Raw genomic sequence first — 19,887 nt, 5'->3', positions numbered from 1 at the left:
GCGGCTCTGTGGTTACAAGCTGACCACTGATGATGGGCTAGACAATGGCTAACACAAACTGCATCAACAGATGAGCTACAGCTCTATAACTGTACACCAGCAAGGTAGAGCTAAAAGAGAGAGGTTTCAGATAAAGTGGCCAGTGAGTATGAAAGCTTGCAGTCTGGACAGTGAGCGTGTCTGACCTCCACACAGCAGGCAGATGGCGCTCAAGAGCCCTGTCTCAGCGTCGTCCATTTCCAGCGGCAGCAGCTGGTTGGCGAAGGCAAACACTAGGTCGGTGAGCGGCCCGAAACCGGCGTTGTGCATCTGCGTCCGGTTCAGTGTCAGACCGTCCGAAAACGTCATGGTGTCCTGCTCCGGCGTGTAGCGCGTACATATCCGCAAAATCTACAACGGCAACAAACGCATCAAGAAAATCGCACAAGAAACCTGACAGTTTATTCTACTGTTTAAAATGAATTATGTAATTACAGAATCATACGGTAACGATGTTGTTCAGTAATGACCGTAACATTCAATTTATGTCATATTTTAAATGTTAGAACAAGACAATATCTGAGACTTCTGATGTTTGAAGGGACACTTTCATAAAAATGCAACAGAATGCTAATAGTGACTGATGGTCAGTAAGGGTCAGCATATGTCAGACTATTCAAAGTTGAGTTGCTTCAGTACATTGTTTGTTATTCGACAGCAAAAGAAACAAAAAAGAAGTGCAAACTCAAAGAGAACGTAGATCAAATGTAAATGTTCATTTATTACATAGCTTTGTAATTATTACAGTCATATTTACATGCAGCCTGATAATCCATTAATAATCCGACTAACAGCTCAATAGAATACGTCCATGTAAACACCTCAATCGGAATAGACTAATCTGTTTGAATACTATTTCTATCCAACTGAACTAGGTGGGTAATCCTGTAAATAATCCGTTAAATAGAAGAATAATATCTGTGTAAACGCCTGTATCTGATTACATTCCCTATCAGAATGTTTAAGTCCGTTCTGCATGTGCGTCGCGTCATAGTGAGAGTTTATACCGTCCAACACGGCGGAGCAGAAACGAGTCTGCAGAGGAGACAAAGTTTATGCTCTGATCTTTAATAGACGTCGGTGGGACGGACGTCCAACTTATGTGTCTCAGAACACGACGTCTTCCTCTCGGCCTTCTTTAATAAGGACACATGAAGGACGTTTTTCTGAGTCTGATGTCATTTTAAAGGAATTGAAAACACAATCACTGCTCACTGCTGCTCATCTCACTCTGACTGGACTCACGTGATGCTGGTTGTCATGGTAACATCACGGTAAAGTGGTTCTCTACACATTCACGTAATTTTGGATCTGATCACTTGTAGTGAGCATGAAAACTGATATTTTCATCAGATTGTTGTGTAGAGTGAGAATAAACACCTCAGTCTGAATCTGTAATCTGAAAGTATTTAATGAGATTGGCAAAAATCTTTGCATAGAAACACAGACAGTGTACATATGCAGCAACATTTAAATAGTTATATAAGGTACATCAGCAAAGGGAAAATGATAATGCAGTTCTAAGTGTTGTCAACACTGTTATTGTTACTGAAAGGTAAAGTTGCTGTAATCACCAGTATGTCGAGGCAGGCGGCTTTGAGGAGTGTGATCTGGTCAGCGATGGACAGCGTGGTGAAGCCCGGCAGCTGCTTAGCAAACTCCACCGTTTTAATGATGCACTTAGTGGAGAGTTCACTGAATTTATCCCACAGATCAACGTCCAGAGAAACCCTCCGCTCCGAACTGTTACTCTACAGACAGACAGACAGACAGACAGAGATTCAAACACTTAAGCAACGCCATTTAAAGAGAAATAATCTTGAAAAATCCAGCGTACACCAGGGACGTAGGAAGGTGTTTCAAGTTGGAGGTGCTGAAACTGTAAGTAGTATATAAGTGATGTAACCGATGACATGACACAAAATGATTTGCATTTTTTGTCGTTGCTAACTTACACCAGAGCGTGTCGGTGCTACAACGAGGCGAGAGACGACAACACAGTCACACAACTGACACGTCAAACTGCTGACTGCACGGCATTCTGGACATTATTAAGCAAACGAACTGAGCAGTGACCAATTGTTGTTGATGTGTGTCGCAGTAATTAAGTGTCACACTGACAGTCACACTATGAGATTCAGCACTGGTGGGGGGGGGGGGGGGGGGGGGGGGGGGTTCTACTACAGCGCCCTCAGTACCCACACTTCCCAGAGCCATTACTGAATTTTTGGGGTCCCTAAGCAACAGCCACCCCCCCACCCCATCCACTTAATCCCTTTATTTTGCATTACAGCATCTTACGGAGTCATATGCAAAAGTTTGGGCACCCTGATAAAATTCACTGTTTTTGTTGATGTTCCAAGTGTAAATAAGTGAACATGTCCTCAACAGAGACACACGTCTGCACCTTTTATTACGTATTCACTGTTTATTTCCTTAATTTAACATTTTGAGGAAAAGACAGAACCTAAAATGGGTCCTGTGCAAAAGTTATGCCACATTTTATAATTTGCTAAATCTTGTTTTTAACGAGAAAATCATTTGAATATTTCTTTACGTCTCTAAAGCCAAAGCTAAGAAGAAAAATTCAAGTGAATCACAGTAAATTTATTGTGTTACTTACACACACACACACACACTCACACTGACCGTGGTGTACTTCCCCAGTTGACACAGTGAGGGGAACGTGTCCTGGTGGGCTTTTCTCACTCTGTCGATCATCTGCTCCGTGTCAGGACTGAGCGTCAGACTCTCTGAACACTCCGTCGTCTTCTTCTCCTCCTTCTTCTTTTTATTTCTGTCATTCCTCACTGCTGCAGAGAGCGAGGGAGAGAAAGAGGAAGAGGGAGAGAGAGAGGTTAGTCATAAAGCAGAAAATATATGCACAAAATAATCAATCATACCAAAAACCTGACCTGGTACAGACACTCTAACACACTTTTCTCCAATACAGAAAGGCTACAGAACTTTTCTGTCAACATCAGTGTTTAAAGCCGTTTTCACAGAGTTTTTCACTCACATTAGAATTTTAACTTTTCGAGAAGCTTTTTAGGCACATCATTATTTTTGATGGATGGATGGATAAATAAATAGACTTTATTGATCCCGAAGGGAAATTGCAGAGTTATAGCAGCAAGACATATAATTGCACATAAGCCTACAAATATTAGGCAGAAATTAAAATAGAAATAAAAAAGGCACAAATAAAAACAGAAATAAAAGCAGACAAATTACACAGAAATAAAAACAGAAATAATAATAGAAATAAAAGCAGACAAATTAGGCAGAAATAAAAATAGAAATAAAAATAGAAATAAAAGCAGACAAATTACACAGAAATAAAAACAGAAATAAAAATAGAAATAAAAGCAGACAAATTACACAGAAATAAAAACAGAAATAAAATAGAAATAAAAGCAGACAAATTAGGCAGAAATAAAAATAGAAATAAAAATAGAAATAAAAGCAGACAAATTACACAGAAATAAAAACAGAAATAAAAATAGAAATAAAAGCAGACAAATTAGGCAGAAATAAAAATAGAAATAAAAATAGAAATAAAAGCAGACAAATTACACAGAAATAAAAACAGAAATAAAAATAGAAATAAAAGCAGACAAATTACACAGAAATAAAAACAGAAATAAAAATAGAAATAAAAACAGACAAATTAGGCAGAAATAAAAATAGAAATAAATTAGGCAGAAGTAAAAGTAGAAATGGAAATAAAAACAAATTAGGCAGAAATAAAAAAAATTGACATAAGGTAGAGAAAAGTATGAGAGAAAATATAAAATATATACACCTCTCTCTCCTTTCTCCTCTTTTCTTTCTTTCTCTATCCCCTATTCTCTTCTCTCTTCCATCTCACACTCCTTTCTCTCTCCCTTCCTTTCCTCTTTTCTTTCTTGCTTTCTTAATCTCCTCCTTCTCCTCCCTCTGCTTTCTTCTCTCCCTTCCTCTCCTTTTTCTTCTTTCTTCTTCTCCTTTCTCCTCCATCTCCCTTCCTCCCCTCGTTTCTTTCTCTCACTTCCTTTTCTCTTTCCTTTAGCTCTCCTTCTCTCAAACTCTCTCCTCCTCTTTTTTCTCTCTTCTCCTCTCGCTCTTCCTTCTCTCTGCATTAAACAGGGTCCTCTGTAAGTCTCTCTCCTCTTTCTAACTACCCTTCTTCTCTCCTTCTCTATCGCCTATTCTATTCTCTCTTCCATCTCACACTCCTTTCTCTCTCCCTTCTTCTCCTCTTTTCTTTCTTGCTTTCTTAATCTCCTCCTTCTCCTCCCTCTGCTTTCTTCTCTCCCTTCCTCTCCTTTTTCTTCTTTCTTCTTCTCCTTTCTCCTCCATCTCCCTCCCTCCCCTCGTTTCTCTCTCACTTCCTTTTCTCTTTCCTTTAGCTCTCCTTCTCTCAAACTCTCTCCTCTTTTTTCTCTCTTCTCCTCTCGCTCTTCCTTCTCTCTGCATTAAACAGGGTCCTCTGAAAGTCTCTCTCCTCTTTCTAGCTACCCTTCTTCTCTCCTCTCACACACTCCCATCTCTCTCCCCCTCGTTTTTTCTCCTCACTTCTTACCACCTCTCTCTGAATTTTATAATCTTTTCTTTTTCTCTTTTATTTTTGTCTCTTTCACTCTCATTTTCTTTTCATCTCATCTCTCTCACTGTGTATTAAACTGGGGCATCTGTAACTCCTTTTCCTCTCTCTCCCTCTCTCTCCCTCTCTCTCTCCCTCTCTCTCTCCCTCTCTCTGACAGATCACCGTGGCGATCATAAGCTGCACACATACAGTTTAATGAAGCCATTAAAGCGCTATTAGCCTGGTCGCTTCATCTGTCACACACACAAAGACCCGCGGGGAGTGTGTGCGGTGTGTGTGTGTGTGTGAGGTTTATTTTCTCATTGCTGCAGGGATGCGGTGAAGTCGGAGAGGTGGGGGGCTTCAGGATTGTTTGAAGGGCTCAATATTATGGAAAAATGAATGTTCCTATTGTTTCAGTTAACACAGTTTGATGTAGTTTGTAAACACGGCTAAAGTTTTAAAAAGTACCGTTCATTACCAGCAGAAATCAGCAAAACAGCTCGCTTCGAAACATTTTATAATGCCATAAAAACCAGCACATATAAATATACCCACCTATTCAAGCTTCATCTGCTTAGTAAGTTTAGCTTAGCAGTTTAGTCAGAACAGTAGCCACATTTATATGCAGCCTAATAAACCATTAATAATCCAACTAACAACTCATTCGAAATACCCTAGATTGATTGAGGCCATTCTGAATACAGTTTCTATCTGATTGAATGAGGTGGGTATTCCTGTAAATAATCCATTAAATAGGAGAATATTATCCATGTAAACGCCTGTATCTGATTACATTCCCTATCGGAAAGTTTAAGTCCGTTCTGAATGTGCGTCGCATCATAGTGAGAGTTTATACCATTCAACACGGCGGAGCAGAAACTGGTCTGCAGAGGAGACGAAGTTTATGCTCTGGTCTTTAAAAGACGGCGGTGGGACGGACGTCCAGCTTGTGTGTCTAAGAGCATGATGTCTTCCTCTCGGCCTTCTTTTATAAGAACATGTGAAGCACGTTTTCCTGAGTCGGACGTCATTTTAAAGGAATTAAAAACACAATCACTGCTCACTGCTGCTCATCTCACTCTGACTGGACTTCACGTGATGCTTGTTGTCATGGTAACGTCTACACTAAGCGTTTTTCCATGCATGCGCGTCATTTCGGATCTGATTACTTGTAGTGAGAATGTAAACTGAGTTTTTGCATTAGACTGTTGGGTAGAGAGAGAATAAACACCTCAGTCTGAATCTGTAATCTGAATGTATTTAATCAGGCAAAAATCTGACAAACACAACCAGTGTGATATGACTGCCTATTTGATGTAAATTACCCAAAAATGATGTCACTGCATATATCACAAACACACAGCTTGAAATTTCAGCACCCCCAACTTCCCATTTCCACCTAGCAGATAACAGTACACTACCAACTCCGTAACGTATGAGAAAGTGGAGCAAGAGGAATGTTGCGTCTCCGTATCTGTGAGCTGCAGATCCGTAAGTGCAGTTATCTACAGCAGAAGGTTTCGTCATGTGCGCGAGTGCGCGTGTTGACAGCTGTAATTTGTGAGGAGTAAATTAAAATGCTGGCAGCTCGTCCATCACGCAGATGAAATCCAATGGAAAGATAAAAACGTCAAATGTTCTCGCCTCTTTTTCACCATCCCTCCATCTCCCCTCCCCTCACAGCTTGCCTGGAGAACACGCGCACAAGAAGGTGTGCGTCGGCTGTAGCCTTTGTCTGTACACACTCGCTGGCCACTTTATTAGAAACCCCTGTCTCGCAGCTCTGTTATGTTTTTCACAAAGAACAAAGAGAATCTGGTCATTAATTTATATCGTTGTTAACAGACTATAATTATAAGCAAGTCTGTGCATTCAGCGGCTATCTGGCCAACATCATTGGGCACTTACTTCAGTCATATGAGATCCGAGGCCATACTAAGTTGTCCTAAGTTAAGATCTGACAAGGTCAAGATAAGATTTTTCACACATTCATATTACAGAATACCTGATTTTCACTGGAGGTAAGATATACTACACTGTTTGATTGAGGTCCATAATCAGTTGTTATAATTACCAAGCAACCCACTATATACAGACAGCTGACCCTTACAGAAAAGTCACATGAATTCCACATGGAAAATCCCCCCCCAATATTTACGTTAAAAGTGGGCTGTCACATACGTGAAAAAACGTGACTGCTTGTAAACGTGTTTTTTCACACTTGTAAACACAATCATACATTATTTTTATAATGTTTTAAAAAGTACATTAGCCAAACACAGCAAACGTCAAAACAAAACTAATGTGTGACCAACTGGAAGTTAAGAATATGGCAGTTCCCACATTGAGCTACAGTAACTGTGCACCAGTTTAGTGGACCAGTGAGTTTATTTACTGTCACTATAGCTGCACACTGTATGTGTGTGTGTGTGTGTGTGTGTTTGTGTTCTCTCTCGGGCTTCCCCTGCTACTCTTTGGCACAGTCACTGAGCCGTGTCCATGGGAACAAGGTCGTCATAACCTCCGCCAAGGGACTGTTCATCGCCACGGCAACCCGCTGACCCCATATGCTTAGTTCTGTCTGACCGGACTGTCCGGCTCTCCAGCGCGCACACACACACACACACACACACACACATATACACACACACAGAATACACATGCATGCAAAGCATAAAGAACCCTAAACGAGTGAATCTCTGACCACACAGACAATTTAAGAATACAACTCTTAAGGAGACGAATCAGTTCATCACTGAACGTCCAAATTTACCACAACTCCCATTTCAGACTGATTCATTTAATATGATTCAGAATCAGTTCAAAATACACTTTAACTTACTGACTCACTCATTAATTTGCCAATTCATTCACCAACTCACTCAGTGACTCTCCAACTCACTCACTGAATCACTGACTGATGGACTCAATCACAAACTTATTGACTTGCCAATTAATTTACAAACTCACTCACCAATTAATATGATGAATCACTGACTGACTGACTCAATCATTAATTTATTGACTCACCGATTGACTCACTCGATAACTTGCCAATTGACTCACCGACACACACTGACTCATCAACTCACTCGCTGAATCACTGACTGATTCACTGACTGAATCACTGGTGCATTGACTGATTGAATCAATCTTTAAATCATTGACTTTCTAACTGACTCATTAATTGACTGACTCACCAAAGTACCAACTCACTGACTGACTCACTGACTCATCAACTGACTAACTCGTTAACTTACTGACTGCCTTACTGACTGTCTCAATCATTGACTTGCTGAATCACAGACTCACTGACTCGATCACTCACTAACTGACACCATTATCTGCAAACTGTTTGTCTATTGCCAAACATATAGTTCCCAAATAGTGTTTTACCAATAATTATTATTAGGGGGTGTCATGCATGCAGTAAGCTGAAGCGTCCACCAGGTGGCACGTGTGTCCCCTGAGCTTTAGCTGCTGTAGACTCCAGTAATCTGGTCATGATGGATCACCCTATTCACTCCTAAAGAGCGCAAAGCGGGGGGGTTGGGGGTGCGCGTACACACACACACACACACACACACGCACACACACACGCACACAGACCGACAGTAAACGTGTGTATGATAAAGAGCGCAGGCTGAGCTACAGAAACTGTCAGAGCTCCTTCTGTCCTGCACGCCTTCCTCGTCCTCTCGCCTCTCCCAATTAACTCCTCAGCTCTGACAGTAGCGGACAGCGCAGGGACGTGTGGTCACACAGCCAGAGGGACGCTGACACGGTGAAGTGAATCAGTGCAAATACTAACAACTGAAAAGCAAGTATAGGCACGTCTATCAAAATATATTTCTGCATAGGCATGTACTGAAATAAAAGCGTAATATATTTAATAACTACCTAACTTTATCATGGTCTACAATATCACAATACTGTAAATGTGATCGGTACATGTCTGATCACGGTATCTCTTAATACTGAATATTGGCATGTGTCTAATCACGGTATACTTTATTACTGAACATCGGCCTAATCACGGTATACTTTATTACTGAACATCGGCCTAATCACGGTATACTTTATTACTGAATATCGGCCTAATCACGGTATAGTTTATTACTGAATATCGGCCTAATCACGGTATAGTTTATTACTGAACATCGGCCTAATCACGGTATACTTTATTACTGAATATCGGCCTAATCACGGTATACTTTATTACTGAATATCGGCCTAATCACGGAATACTTTATTACTGAACATCGGCCTAATCACGGTATACTTTATTACTGAACATCGGCCTAATCACGGTATACTTTATTACTGAATATCGCCTAATCACGGTATACTTTATTACTGAATATCGGCCTAATCACGGTATACTTTATTACTGAACATCGGCCTAATCACAGTATACTTTATTACTGAATATCGGCCTAATCACGGTATACTTTATTACTGAATATCGCCTAATCACGGTATACTTTATTACTGAATATCGGCCTAATCATGGTATACTTTATTATTGAATATCGGCCTAATCACGGTATACTTTATTACTGAATATCGGCCTAATCACGGTATACTTTATTACTGAACATCGGCCTAATCACGGTATACTTTATTACTGAATATCGGCCTAATCACGGTATACTTTATTACTGAACATCGGCCTAATCACGGTATACTTTATTACTGAATATCGGCCTAATCACGGTATACTTTATTATTGAATATCGGCCTAATCACGGTATACTTTATTACTGAACATCGGCCTAATCACGGTATACTTTATTATTGAATATCGGCCTAATCACGGTATACTTTATTACTGAACATCGGCCTAATCACGGTATACTTTATTACTGAACATCGGCCTAATCACGGTATACTTTATTACTGAATATCGCCTAATCACGGTATACTTTATTACTGAATATCGGCCTAATCACGGTATACTTTATTATTGAATATCGGCCTAATCATGGTATACTTTATTATTGAATATCGGCCTAATCACGGTATACTTTATTATTGAATATCGGCCTAATCACGGTATACTTTATTACTGAACATCGGCCTAATCACGGTATACTTTATTACTGAATATCGGCCTAATCACGGTATACTTTATTACTGAACATCGGTCTAATCACAGTATACTTTATTATTGAATATCGGCACGTGTCTAATCACAGTATACTTTATTACTGAATATCGGCCTAATCACGGTATACTTTATTATTGAATATCGGCCTAATCACGGTATACTTTATTACTGAACATCGGCCTAATCACGGTATACTTTATTACTGAATATCGGCCTAATCACGGTATACTTTATTACTGAACATCGGTCTAATCACAGTATACTTTATTATTGAATATCGGCACGTGTCTAATCACAGTATACTTTATTACTGAATATCGGCCTAATCACGGTATACTTTATTATTGAATATCGGCCTAATCACGGTATACTTTATTACTGAATATCGGCACGTGTCTAATCACGGTATACTTTATTACTGAATCGACACGTGTCTAATCACGGTATACTTTATTACTGAATATCGGCCTAATCATGGTATACTTTATTACTGAACATCGGCCTAATCACGGTATACTTTATTACTGAATATCGGCCTAATCACGGTATACTTTATTACTGAATATCGGCCTAATCACGGAATACTTTATTACTGAACATCGGCCTAATCACGGTATACTTTATTACTGAACATCGGCCTAATCACGGTATACTTTATTACTGAATATCGCCTAATCACGGTATACTTTATTACTGAATATCGGCCTAATCACGGTATACTTTATTACTGAACATCGGCCTAATCACGGTATACTTTATTACTGAATATCGGCCTAATCACGGTATACTTTATTACTGAATATCGGCCTAATCACGGTATACTTTATTACTGAATATCGGCCTAATCACTGGTATACTTTATTACTGAATATCGGCCTAATCACGGTATACTTTATTACTGAATATCGGCCTAATCACGGTATACTTTATTACTGAACATCGGCCTAATCACGGTATACTTTATTACTGAATATCGGCCTAATCACGGTATACTTTATTACTGAATATCGGCCTAATCACGGTATACTTTATTACTGAATATCGGCCTAATCACGGTATACTTTATTACTGAATATCGGCCTAATCACGGTATACTTTATTACTGAACATCGGCCTAATCACGGTATACTTTATTACTGAATATCGGCCTAATCACGGTATACTTTATTACTGAACATCGGCCTAATCACGGTATACTTTATTACTGAACATCGGCCTAATCACGGTATACTTTATTACTGAATATCGGCCTAATCACGGTATACTTTATTACTGAATATCGGCCTAATCACGGTATACTTTATTACTGAATATCGGCCTAATCACGGTATACTTTATTACTGAATATCGGCCTAATCACGGTATACTTTATTACTGAATATCGGCCTAATCACGGTATACTTTATTACTGAATATCGGCCTAATCACGGTATACTTTATTACTGAATATCGGCCTAATCACGGTATACTTTATTACTGAACATCGGCCTAATCACGGTATACTTTATTTCTTGAATATCGGCCTAATCACGGTATACTTTATTACTGAACATCGGCCTAATCACGGTATACTTTATTACTGAACATCGGCCTAATCACGGTATACTTTATTACTGAATATCGCCTAATCACGGTATACTTTATTACTGAATATCGGCCTAATCACGGTATACTTTATTATTGAATATCGGCCTAATCATGGTATACTTTATTATTGAATATCGGCCTAATCACGGTATACTTTATTACTGAATATCGGCCTAATCACGGTATACTTTATTACTGAACATCGGCCTAATCACGGTATACTTTATTACTGAATATCGGCCTAATCACGGTATACTTTATTACTGAACATCGGTCTAATCACAGTATACTTTATTATTGAATATCGGCACGTGTCTAATCACAGTATACTTTATTACTGAATATCGGCCTAATCACGGTATACTTTATTATTGAATATCGGCCTAATCACGGTATACTTTATTACTGAACATCGGCCTAATCACGGTATACTTTATTACTGAATATCGGCCTAATCACGGTATACTTTATTACTGAACATCGGTCTAATCACAGTATACTTTATTATTGAATATCGGCACGTGTCTAATCACAGTATACTTTATTACTGAATATCGGCCTAATCACGGTATACTTTATTATTGAATATCGGCCTAATCACGGTATACTTTATTACTGAACATCGGCCTAATCACGGTATACTTTATTATTGAATCATCGTGCCTAATCACGGTATACTTTATTACTGAATATCGGCCTAATCACTGGTATACTTTATTACTGAACATCGGCCTAATCACGGTATACTTTATTACTGAATATCGGCCTAATCACGGTATACTTTATTACTGAACATCGGCCTAATCACGGTATACTTTATTACTGAACATCGGCCTAATCACGGTATACTTTATTACTGAACATCGGCCTAATCACGGTATACTTTATTACTGAATATCGGCCTAATCACGGTATAGTTTATTACTGAATATCGGCCTAATCACGGTATACTTTATTACTGAACATCGGCCTAATCACGGTATACTTTATTACTGAACATCGGCCTAATCACGGTATACTTTATTACTGAACATCGGCCTAATCACGGTATACTTTATTACTGAATATCGGCCTAATCACGGTATACTTTATTACTGAACATCGGCCTAATCATAGGTATACTTTATTACTGAACATCGGCCTAATCACGGTATACTTTATTACTGAACATCGGCCTAATCACGGTATACTTTATTACTGAACATCGGCCTAATCACGGTATACTTTATTACTGAATATCGCCTAATCACGGTATACTTTATTACTGAACATCGGCCTAATCACGGTATACTTTATTACTGAACATCGGCCTAATCACGGTATACTTTATTACTGAATCATCGGCCTAATCACGGTATACTTTATTACTGAATATCGGCCTAATCACGGTATAGTTTATTACTGAACATCGGCCTAATCACGGTATACTTTATTACTGAACATCGGCCTAATCACGGTATACTTTATTACTGAACATCGGCCTAATCACGGTATACTTTATTACTGAATATCGGCCTAATCACGGTATACTTTATTACTGAACATCGGCCTAATCACGGTATACTTTATTACTGAACATCGGCCTAATCACAGTATACTTTATTACTGAACATCGGCCTAATCACGGTATACTTTATTACTGAATATCGGCCTAATCACGGTATAGTTTATTACTGAACATCGGCCTAATCACGGTATACTTTATTACTGAACATCGGCCTAATCACGGTATACTTTATTACTGAATATCGCCTAATCACGGTATACTTTATTACTGAATATCGGCCTAATCACGGTATACTTTATTACTGAACATCGGCCTAATCACGGTATACTTTATTACTGAACATCGGCCTAATCACGGTATACTTTATTACTGAATATCGCCTAATCACGGTATACTTTATTACTGAATATCGGCCTAATCACGGTATACTTTATTACTGAATATCGGCCTAATCACAGTATACTTTATTACTGAACATCGGCCTAATCACGGTATACTTTATTACTGAATATCGCCTAATCACGGTATACTTTATTATTGAATATCGGCCTAATCACGGTATACTTTATTACTGAATATCGCCTAATCACGGTATACTTTATTACTGAATATCGGCCTAATCACGGTATACTTTATTACTGAACATCGGCCTAATCACGGTATACTTTATTACTGAACATCGGCCTAATCACGGTATACTTTATTACTGAATATCGGCCTAATCACGGTATACTTTATTACTGAATATCGCCTAATCACGGTATACTTTATTACTGAATATCGGCCTAATCACGGTATACTTTATTACTGAATATCGGCCTAATCACGGTATACTTTATTACTGAACATCGGCCTAATCACGGTATACTTTATTACTGAATATCGGCCTAATCACGGTATACTTTATTACTGAATATCGGCCTAATCACGGTATACTTTATTACTGAATCGACACGTGTCTAATCACGGTATACTTTATTACTGAATATCGGCCTAATCATGGTATACTTTATTACTGAACATCGGCCTAATCACGGTATACTTTATTACTGAACATCGGCCTAATCACGGTATACTTTATTACTGAATATCGCCTAATCACGGTATACTTTATTACTGAATATCGGCCTAATCACGGTATACTTTATTACTGAATATCGGCCTAATCACGGTATACTTTATTACTGAACATCGGCCTAATCACGGTATACTTTATTACTGAATATCGGCCTAATCACGGTATACTTTATTACTGAATATCGGCCTAATCACGGTATACTTTATTACTGAATATCGGCACGTGTCTAATCACGGTATACTTTATTACTGAATCGACACGTGTCTAATCACGGTATACTTTATTACTGAATATCGGCCTAATCACGGTATACTTTATTACTGAATATCGGCACGTGTCTAATCACGGTATACTTTATTACTGAATCGACACGTGTCTAATCACGGTATACTTTATTACTGAATATCGGCCTAATCACGGTATCTCTTAATACTGAATATCGGCACGTGTCTAATCACGGTATACTTTATTACTGAATCGACACGTGTCTAATCACGGTATACTTTATTACTGAATATCGGCCTAATCACGGTATCTCTTAATACTGAATATCGGCACGTGTCTAATCACGGTATACTTTATTACTGAATATTAGAACATCTAATCATGGTATAATACCTAATTAATGAATATTAGCATGTGTCTAATCACGGTATCTCTTAATACTGAACATCGGCACGTGTCTAATCACGGTATACTTTATTACTGAATATCGGCATGTGTCTAATCACGGTATCTCTTAATACTGAACATCGGCACGTGTCTAATCAAGGTATACTTTATTACTGAATATCAGCGCATGTCTAATTACAGTATAGCTTATTACTGAATAACGGCTCATGTCTAATCATGGTACACCTTATTACTCAATATCGACAAGTGTCTAATTACGGTACACCTTATTGCTAATTATCAGTACGTGTCTATTATACCTTATTATTGAATAACGGCTCATGTCTAATCACGGTACACCTTATTAGTGAACATCGCCATATGTCTAATGATGGTATATCTTATTATTGAACATCCCATATAAACACAGTACACGCACACCCACGAACAGCGCTGGTACTCACACTCCTTGCACATGCCCACTTCCAGGCACTTCTGCAGGCGGCAGTACTGGCAGCGGTTGCGGGTGACCTTGTTGATGATGCAGCTCTTCTCTCGATGGCATGTGTAGACCATGTTCTTCTGGATGCTCCTCCTGAAGAAACCCTGCAGGACACGCAGAGCAGAACATATATCACATATCACATATTTCCTTTGGCATATTAAATCTGGACTACTGCATCGGAAATGAAATGGACAGTGAGTGAACTGAGCAGCTGAAGGAGAGAGAGAATAAAGAATGTGTGTGAATGTGATGCTCTAACAGGATCAGTGTCAGTGGGCTATTGCAGGCAGGCTGGCGGGGAGGTCACGACTGGGCACTTACAGGAGACTATTAGTGTGTGCACACACACACCCACACACACACACACGTAAACACACACACACAAGCCAGCTCACACACTTTGTTGGTTACAGTAGAAAACGCAGAGAGAGTATTTTCTGCATTACTGTCTCTAAATATGGTCCCTGATAAAACTCACTGATCTGAACTGAACGGCTCTCTCACTCTCTCTCTTTGTGTATCTCTCTCTCTCCTCTTTGTCCACCTCTCTGCTCTCTCTCCCTCCCTACCCTTTTCTCCTTCCTCTCTTTCTCTCTCCTTCGTCTCTTACTTTCTCTCTTTATCTCTGCCCTCTTTGTGTACCTCTCTCCTTCCTCTCCCTCCTCTTTCTCTGTCTCCTTCCTCTTACTTTTTCTCTCTATCTCTCCCTCTCTCTCCCTCCGAATCTCTCCCTCTCCTTCATCTTACTTTCTGTCTCTATTTATCTCTGCCCTCTCTGTGTGTGCCTCTCTCCTTCCTCTCTCTCTCTCTCCTTCCTCTTACTTTCTCGGTCTCTCTTTATCTCTGCCCTCTCTTTGTGTGCCCCTCTCCTTCCTCTCTCTCTCTCCTTCCTCTTACTTTCTCTGTCTCTCTTTATCTCTGCCCTCTCTTTGTGTGCCCCTCTCCTTCCTCTCTCTCTCTCCTTCCTCTTACTTTCTCTGTCTCTCTTTATCTCTGCCCTCTCTTTGTGTACCTCTCTCTTTTCTCTCCCTCCTCTCTTTCTCTCTCTCTCCTTTGTCTTACTTTCTTTCTCTCTCTATCTCTCCCCTCTCCTTGTGTACCTCTCTCCATCTCTCCCCTCTCTCTGTGTTTATAATAAAGCTGCGCTGAAATCATCAGCAGTGGTGTTTACATTTGTAACAGCTGAAATCTCAGAAACAGTAACTTTAACAGAAAAAAAACATTTTATTACGATTACAGTAATTTCTAATTTCAGTCACGTTCATTATGGAATGTCCACACAGTGCGGCTGGAGGTCAGCTGGAGTTTATAAACGGTAAAACGCAAAAAAAATGAAAGCGGTGTTTTAGTGTAACCATTGCACAGCACATCAGAGGCGTTTGTTATTCATTTCTTCCTCGTTCACTCGCGGGAAAGAGAGAGCGACTCTCCCCTTTAAAAAGCCGACGCACCGGGACGGTGCGCTGTTCTAACACAGCCAGATCCAGAGCTGTGGGTCTGTTTCCGTCGGTGTGATTGAACAGCGATTGTGCTGCTCCTCATGGAAAACAAACACACGCCTGCGCCGACCCTGAACTCACCTCACACTCACCCCACTCCCTGCTGAGAGTGTACCTACACGCTGAGAGCATGAGGCACTGCTGAATTATTGAGCTAAACACACAGCCTGCTCCGTGCAGCTCCCCCAGTGGCCTGAAGGGGGCGATCAGGAGCATCAGCCAATAGCTGATCGCTTAAAGAGGAATTCCACTTATTTTTCAACATTTCAGCCACTGTAAACGATGTAAACAAATAATGTGAACAAAGTCATGCAAAGTGTTTGGGTGTGAAATTAAAGGGAAACCATCTTTCCCTTTAAACCATCTGTCCTTGAGCAAGACACCTAACCCCCAACTGCTCCCCGGGCGCCATGGATAGGGCTGCCCACCGCTCCGGGCAAGTGTGCTCACTATCCCCTTGTGTGTGTGTTCACTAGTGTGTATGTAGTGTTTCACTTCATGGATGGGTTAAATGCGGAGGTGGAATTTCCCCGTTGTGGGATCAAAAAAGTATCACTTAACTTACAGTGGTGGTGAATGGAACCGAAAGTCATGGTGTCTAAAACACACACATAGCCATTTTATTCACTTTCCAAAACCACCAGTGAACCGACATGAGTGTTTATGTGGAATGTTGATGCTAAATGTATCTTAACAATATATTTTAAGCCAAACTTCATCACAAATCTCTCCGTAAACAGTGTCTGAGGCATCAGGCAGGGAGTTCATAACCATTTCATGTAATGATTTTCTGTGAGGGAGCTTTTAGAAGTGGACGTCTGGTTCCTATCACCACCATTGTGAACAACTCTGACCCGCTAGGTTTCTTGGAATGACTTTGTTTACATCTTAATCGATTAATTATGCACAAATTTTGAAAGGCTGGAGGAATTCCCCTTCAAGGAGAGCAGCACATTGGGCAATGGTATAACAGGTTGAGCTTTTAGTGTAGCATTAATTTTTTATCCATGTTTCACATTTGAAAGTCAATTTATTATAAATCAGTAAGTACAGTTTTTAGCTGTTTTGATGAACCTTAAGACTTGCTACTGTCAATAATCTTACAATATGATTAAATATGAATAAGAATATAAAGAATAAACACTTATTAGTCAATAATTCTTATACATGATTTGACAGCCACTATAAAACACAATTACTATAGGTGTATAAAACAGAGCTGGGGCCACTTAAAAGGTCTATTATTTTTAGAAAATTAAAAGTTCTAGATTAAATCTCCATTTTTATTTCAATTCAGAACTTTTTCTTAGTTTTCAATTTCAGTTATTATTATTATGCTGCTTAAAAGATGCCAAGATTTGCCAAACCTTTCCCAAAGTGTCATAACTCGCCCCTTTAACCAATTAACCAGTCAGGAGTCGCAAGCCAAATGTTATGAAGAGCCATTTTGTCCTTTCAATAAAAATCTAACCACCTGGAAGCCTCAACATTCTCTGTCCATTTACCATCTTGGCTGCAAGAATGCCTCAGTATGTGCTGATGTGCTAGTATAGACTAAAAACAATAATATAAAGGAAAACAGACTGACTTCGCTCTGCTTTAAGCTTTAGCTCAGCTATAGCTGCTTTTCTCGCATCTCCAGCAGGAAACTTTCCCACAAAAGCAAAACAGTTTCTTGTAATCTCTCAATGTCTTTCACGTGGCTCATTTGGCCGATTCTTGCTGTATCTTGCTGAATTTTCCCGTTCCACTTTCAGTGGTGCAGCTGTTACATTCTGGCATCTCAGGCACCATTTAAGGTGGAACGGGACAATTAGAACAAGAAGCTGGAGAATGAGAAACTTTGCAACTTCTTAGTGTTTGACATGCAGGCGGCACGGTGGCGTGGTGGGTAGCGCTGTCGCCTCACAGCGAGGTGGGCCGGGTGACCGGGGTCCTCTCTGTGTGGAGTTTGCATGTTCTCCCCGTGTCTGTGTGGGTTTCCTCCCACAGTCCAAAGACATGCAGTCAGGCCAATTGGAGATGCTAAATTGCTCCTAGGCGTGAGTGACTGTCTCTGTCTGCCCTGCGATGGACTGGCGACCTGTCCAGGGTGTATCCTGCCTTCCGCCCGAAGACTGCTGGGATAGGCTCCAGCACATCCCCCCCCCCCATTGGACATGCTAAATTGCGCCCCTAGGTGTGAGTGTGTGAGTGACTGTCTGTGTTTGTCTGTCTGCCCTGCGATGGACTGGCGACCTGTCCAGGGTGTATCCTGCCTTCTGCCCGAAGACTGCTGGGATAGGCTCCAGCTTCCCCCCGCGACCCTGACGAGGAAGCGGCTTAGAAAATGGATGGATGGAATCTCTCTCTTTGTCTTTTCGTTAGCTACTAGCTTGGTGAGATTGTTGTCTGCGTTGCTATCTGCAGTCTGTGTGCTGATCTTGAGGGTTAAAGGGTGAATTAATGAACTCATTTATGAGTTATTTGTTAAATGAACCATTTACTGTTATTTATTAACTGTATTAAAACCAACAGCAGAGCTCAAAGGAAACTGTGTAGTAACGCCGTTATCCGTTAGTGATGAAGCTTCATTATAGTTCTGGTCTGGATTTGAGACAAACTGACCCCAAGGCGAACGAGAACCAACATCCGCCCAGAATGCAAAACAATTAACAAGCTTAAGCCACAAATTAGACCAAAACGTGGTCATGAATCACATAATTCATGCTTTGGTCATGACAAGCAATCCAGGGGCCCAAGCATCATTGATGCTAGACAAATAAAGTGGTTTTAGGTGCCAGACAAAAGAAACGAGAAAAGAGAAAAAGTGAAAAAGCACCGGTTGAAGAAGGTCCTGCTGGAGCAGCAAAGCATGATTGCTTTTGTCTCACCTTGCAGCCTTCACAGGCGCTGACGCCATAGTGATAGCCAGAGGATTTGTCCTGGCAGACGAAGCAGGGTTTGTAGACCCGTGGTGGTGGGGGTGGAGAGGGAGGGCTTGGGACAATTTCCTCCGAACTTGTACTCTGCGTCTCTATGGCTGCGAGAGAAAAGATAAATAAATTAAAGATACATTGACTGTGAGAGCAACAGCAGCACATTACATTATGAAATATTTTCATGATTTCAATATAATATTTACAATATATATAGTCTTAACACCTTCACAAACAGCCATCAAAGACTGGTACAATGACTTCTGCAAAGCTTTCTACGTGTTGTTTAAACACAGACATCCACAATATGATCAGAAAATCAAATCAAGAAAACGATGAAATATCATATTTCTCCATTCGAACACCAAATATTTACAGAAACACAAAGAAACTGAGTCAGCACTTTGTTTTCTGTGTTGTTAGAACTTTGCAAGACAGTGTAATTACACCATTATAGCCCCG

General features: G+C 40.0%; 1 protein-coding gene across 4 annotated transcripts in view; it reads right to left on the bottom strand.

The window, feature by feature from the left end:
* The window catches only part of raraa (retinoic acid receptor, alpha a), a 172,185-nt gene that overhangs the window by 1,736 nt on the left and 150,562 nt on the right, over nucleotides 1-19,887 (bottom strand). For 2 of the 4 annotated variants that reach the window (XM_037544264.1, XM_037544265.1), the window contains 5 exons: nucleotides 19,381-19,529; nucleotides 14,968-15,109; nucleotides 2,689-2,849; nucleotides 1,614-1,790; nucleotides 186-390 (listed from right to left, as the gene is read on the bottom strand). In XM_037544264.1, coding sequence (XP_037400161.1) covers nucleotides 186-390; nucleotides 1,614-1,790; nucleotides 2,689-2,849; nucleotides 14,968-15,109; nucleotides 19,381-19,529 — 834 coding nt within the window. Of the gene's footprint in view, nucleotides 1-185; nucleotides 391-1,613; nucleotides 1,791-2,688; nucleotides 2,853-14,967; nucleotides 15,110-19,380; nucleotides 19,530-19,887 lie in introns of all 4 variants that reach the window. The other 2 variants (XM_037544262.1, XM_037544263.1) reach the window with 1 other exon arrangement.

This window comes from Pygocentrus nattereri, chromosome 13 (assembly GCF_015220715.1).
Source record: "Pygocentrus nattereri isolate fPygNat1 chromosome 13, fPygNat1.pri, whole genome shotgun sequence".
Classification (NCBI taxonomy): Eukaryota; Metazoa; Chordata; class Actinopteri; order Characiformes; family Serrasalmidae; genus Pygocentrus; species Pygocentrus nattereri.
Note: the sequence above shows the minus strand (reverse complement) of the source record. Positions and strands in the feature narration are given on the sequence as shown.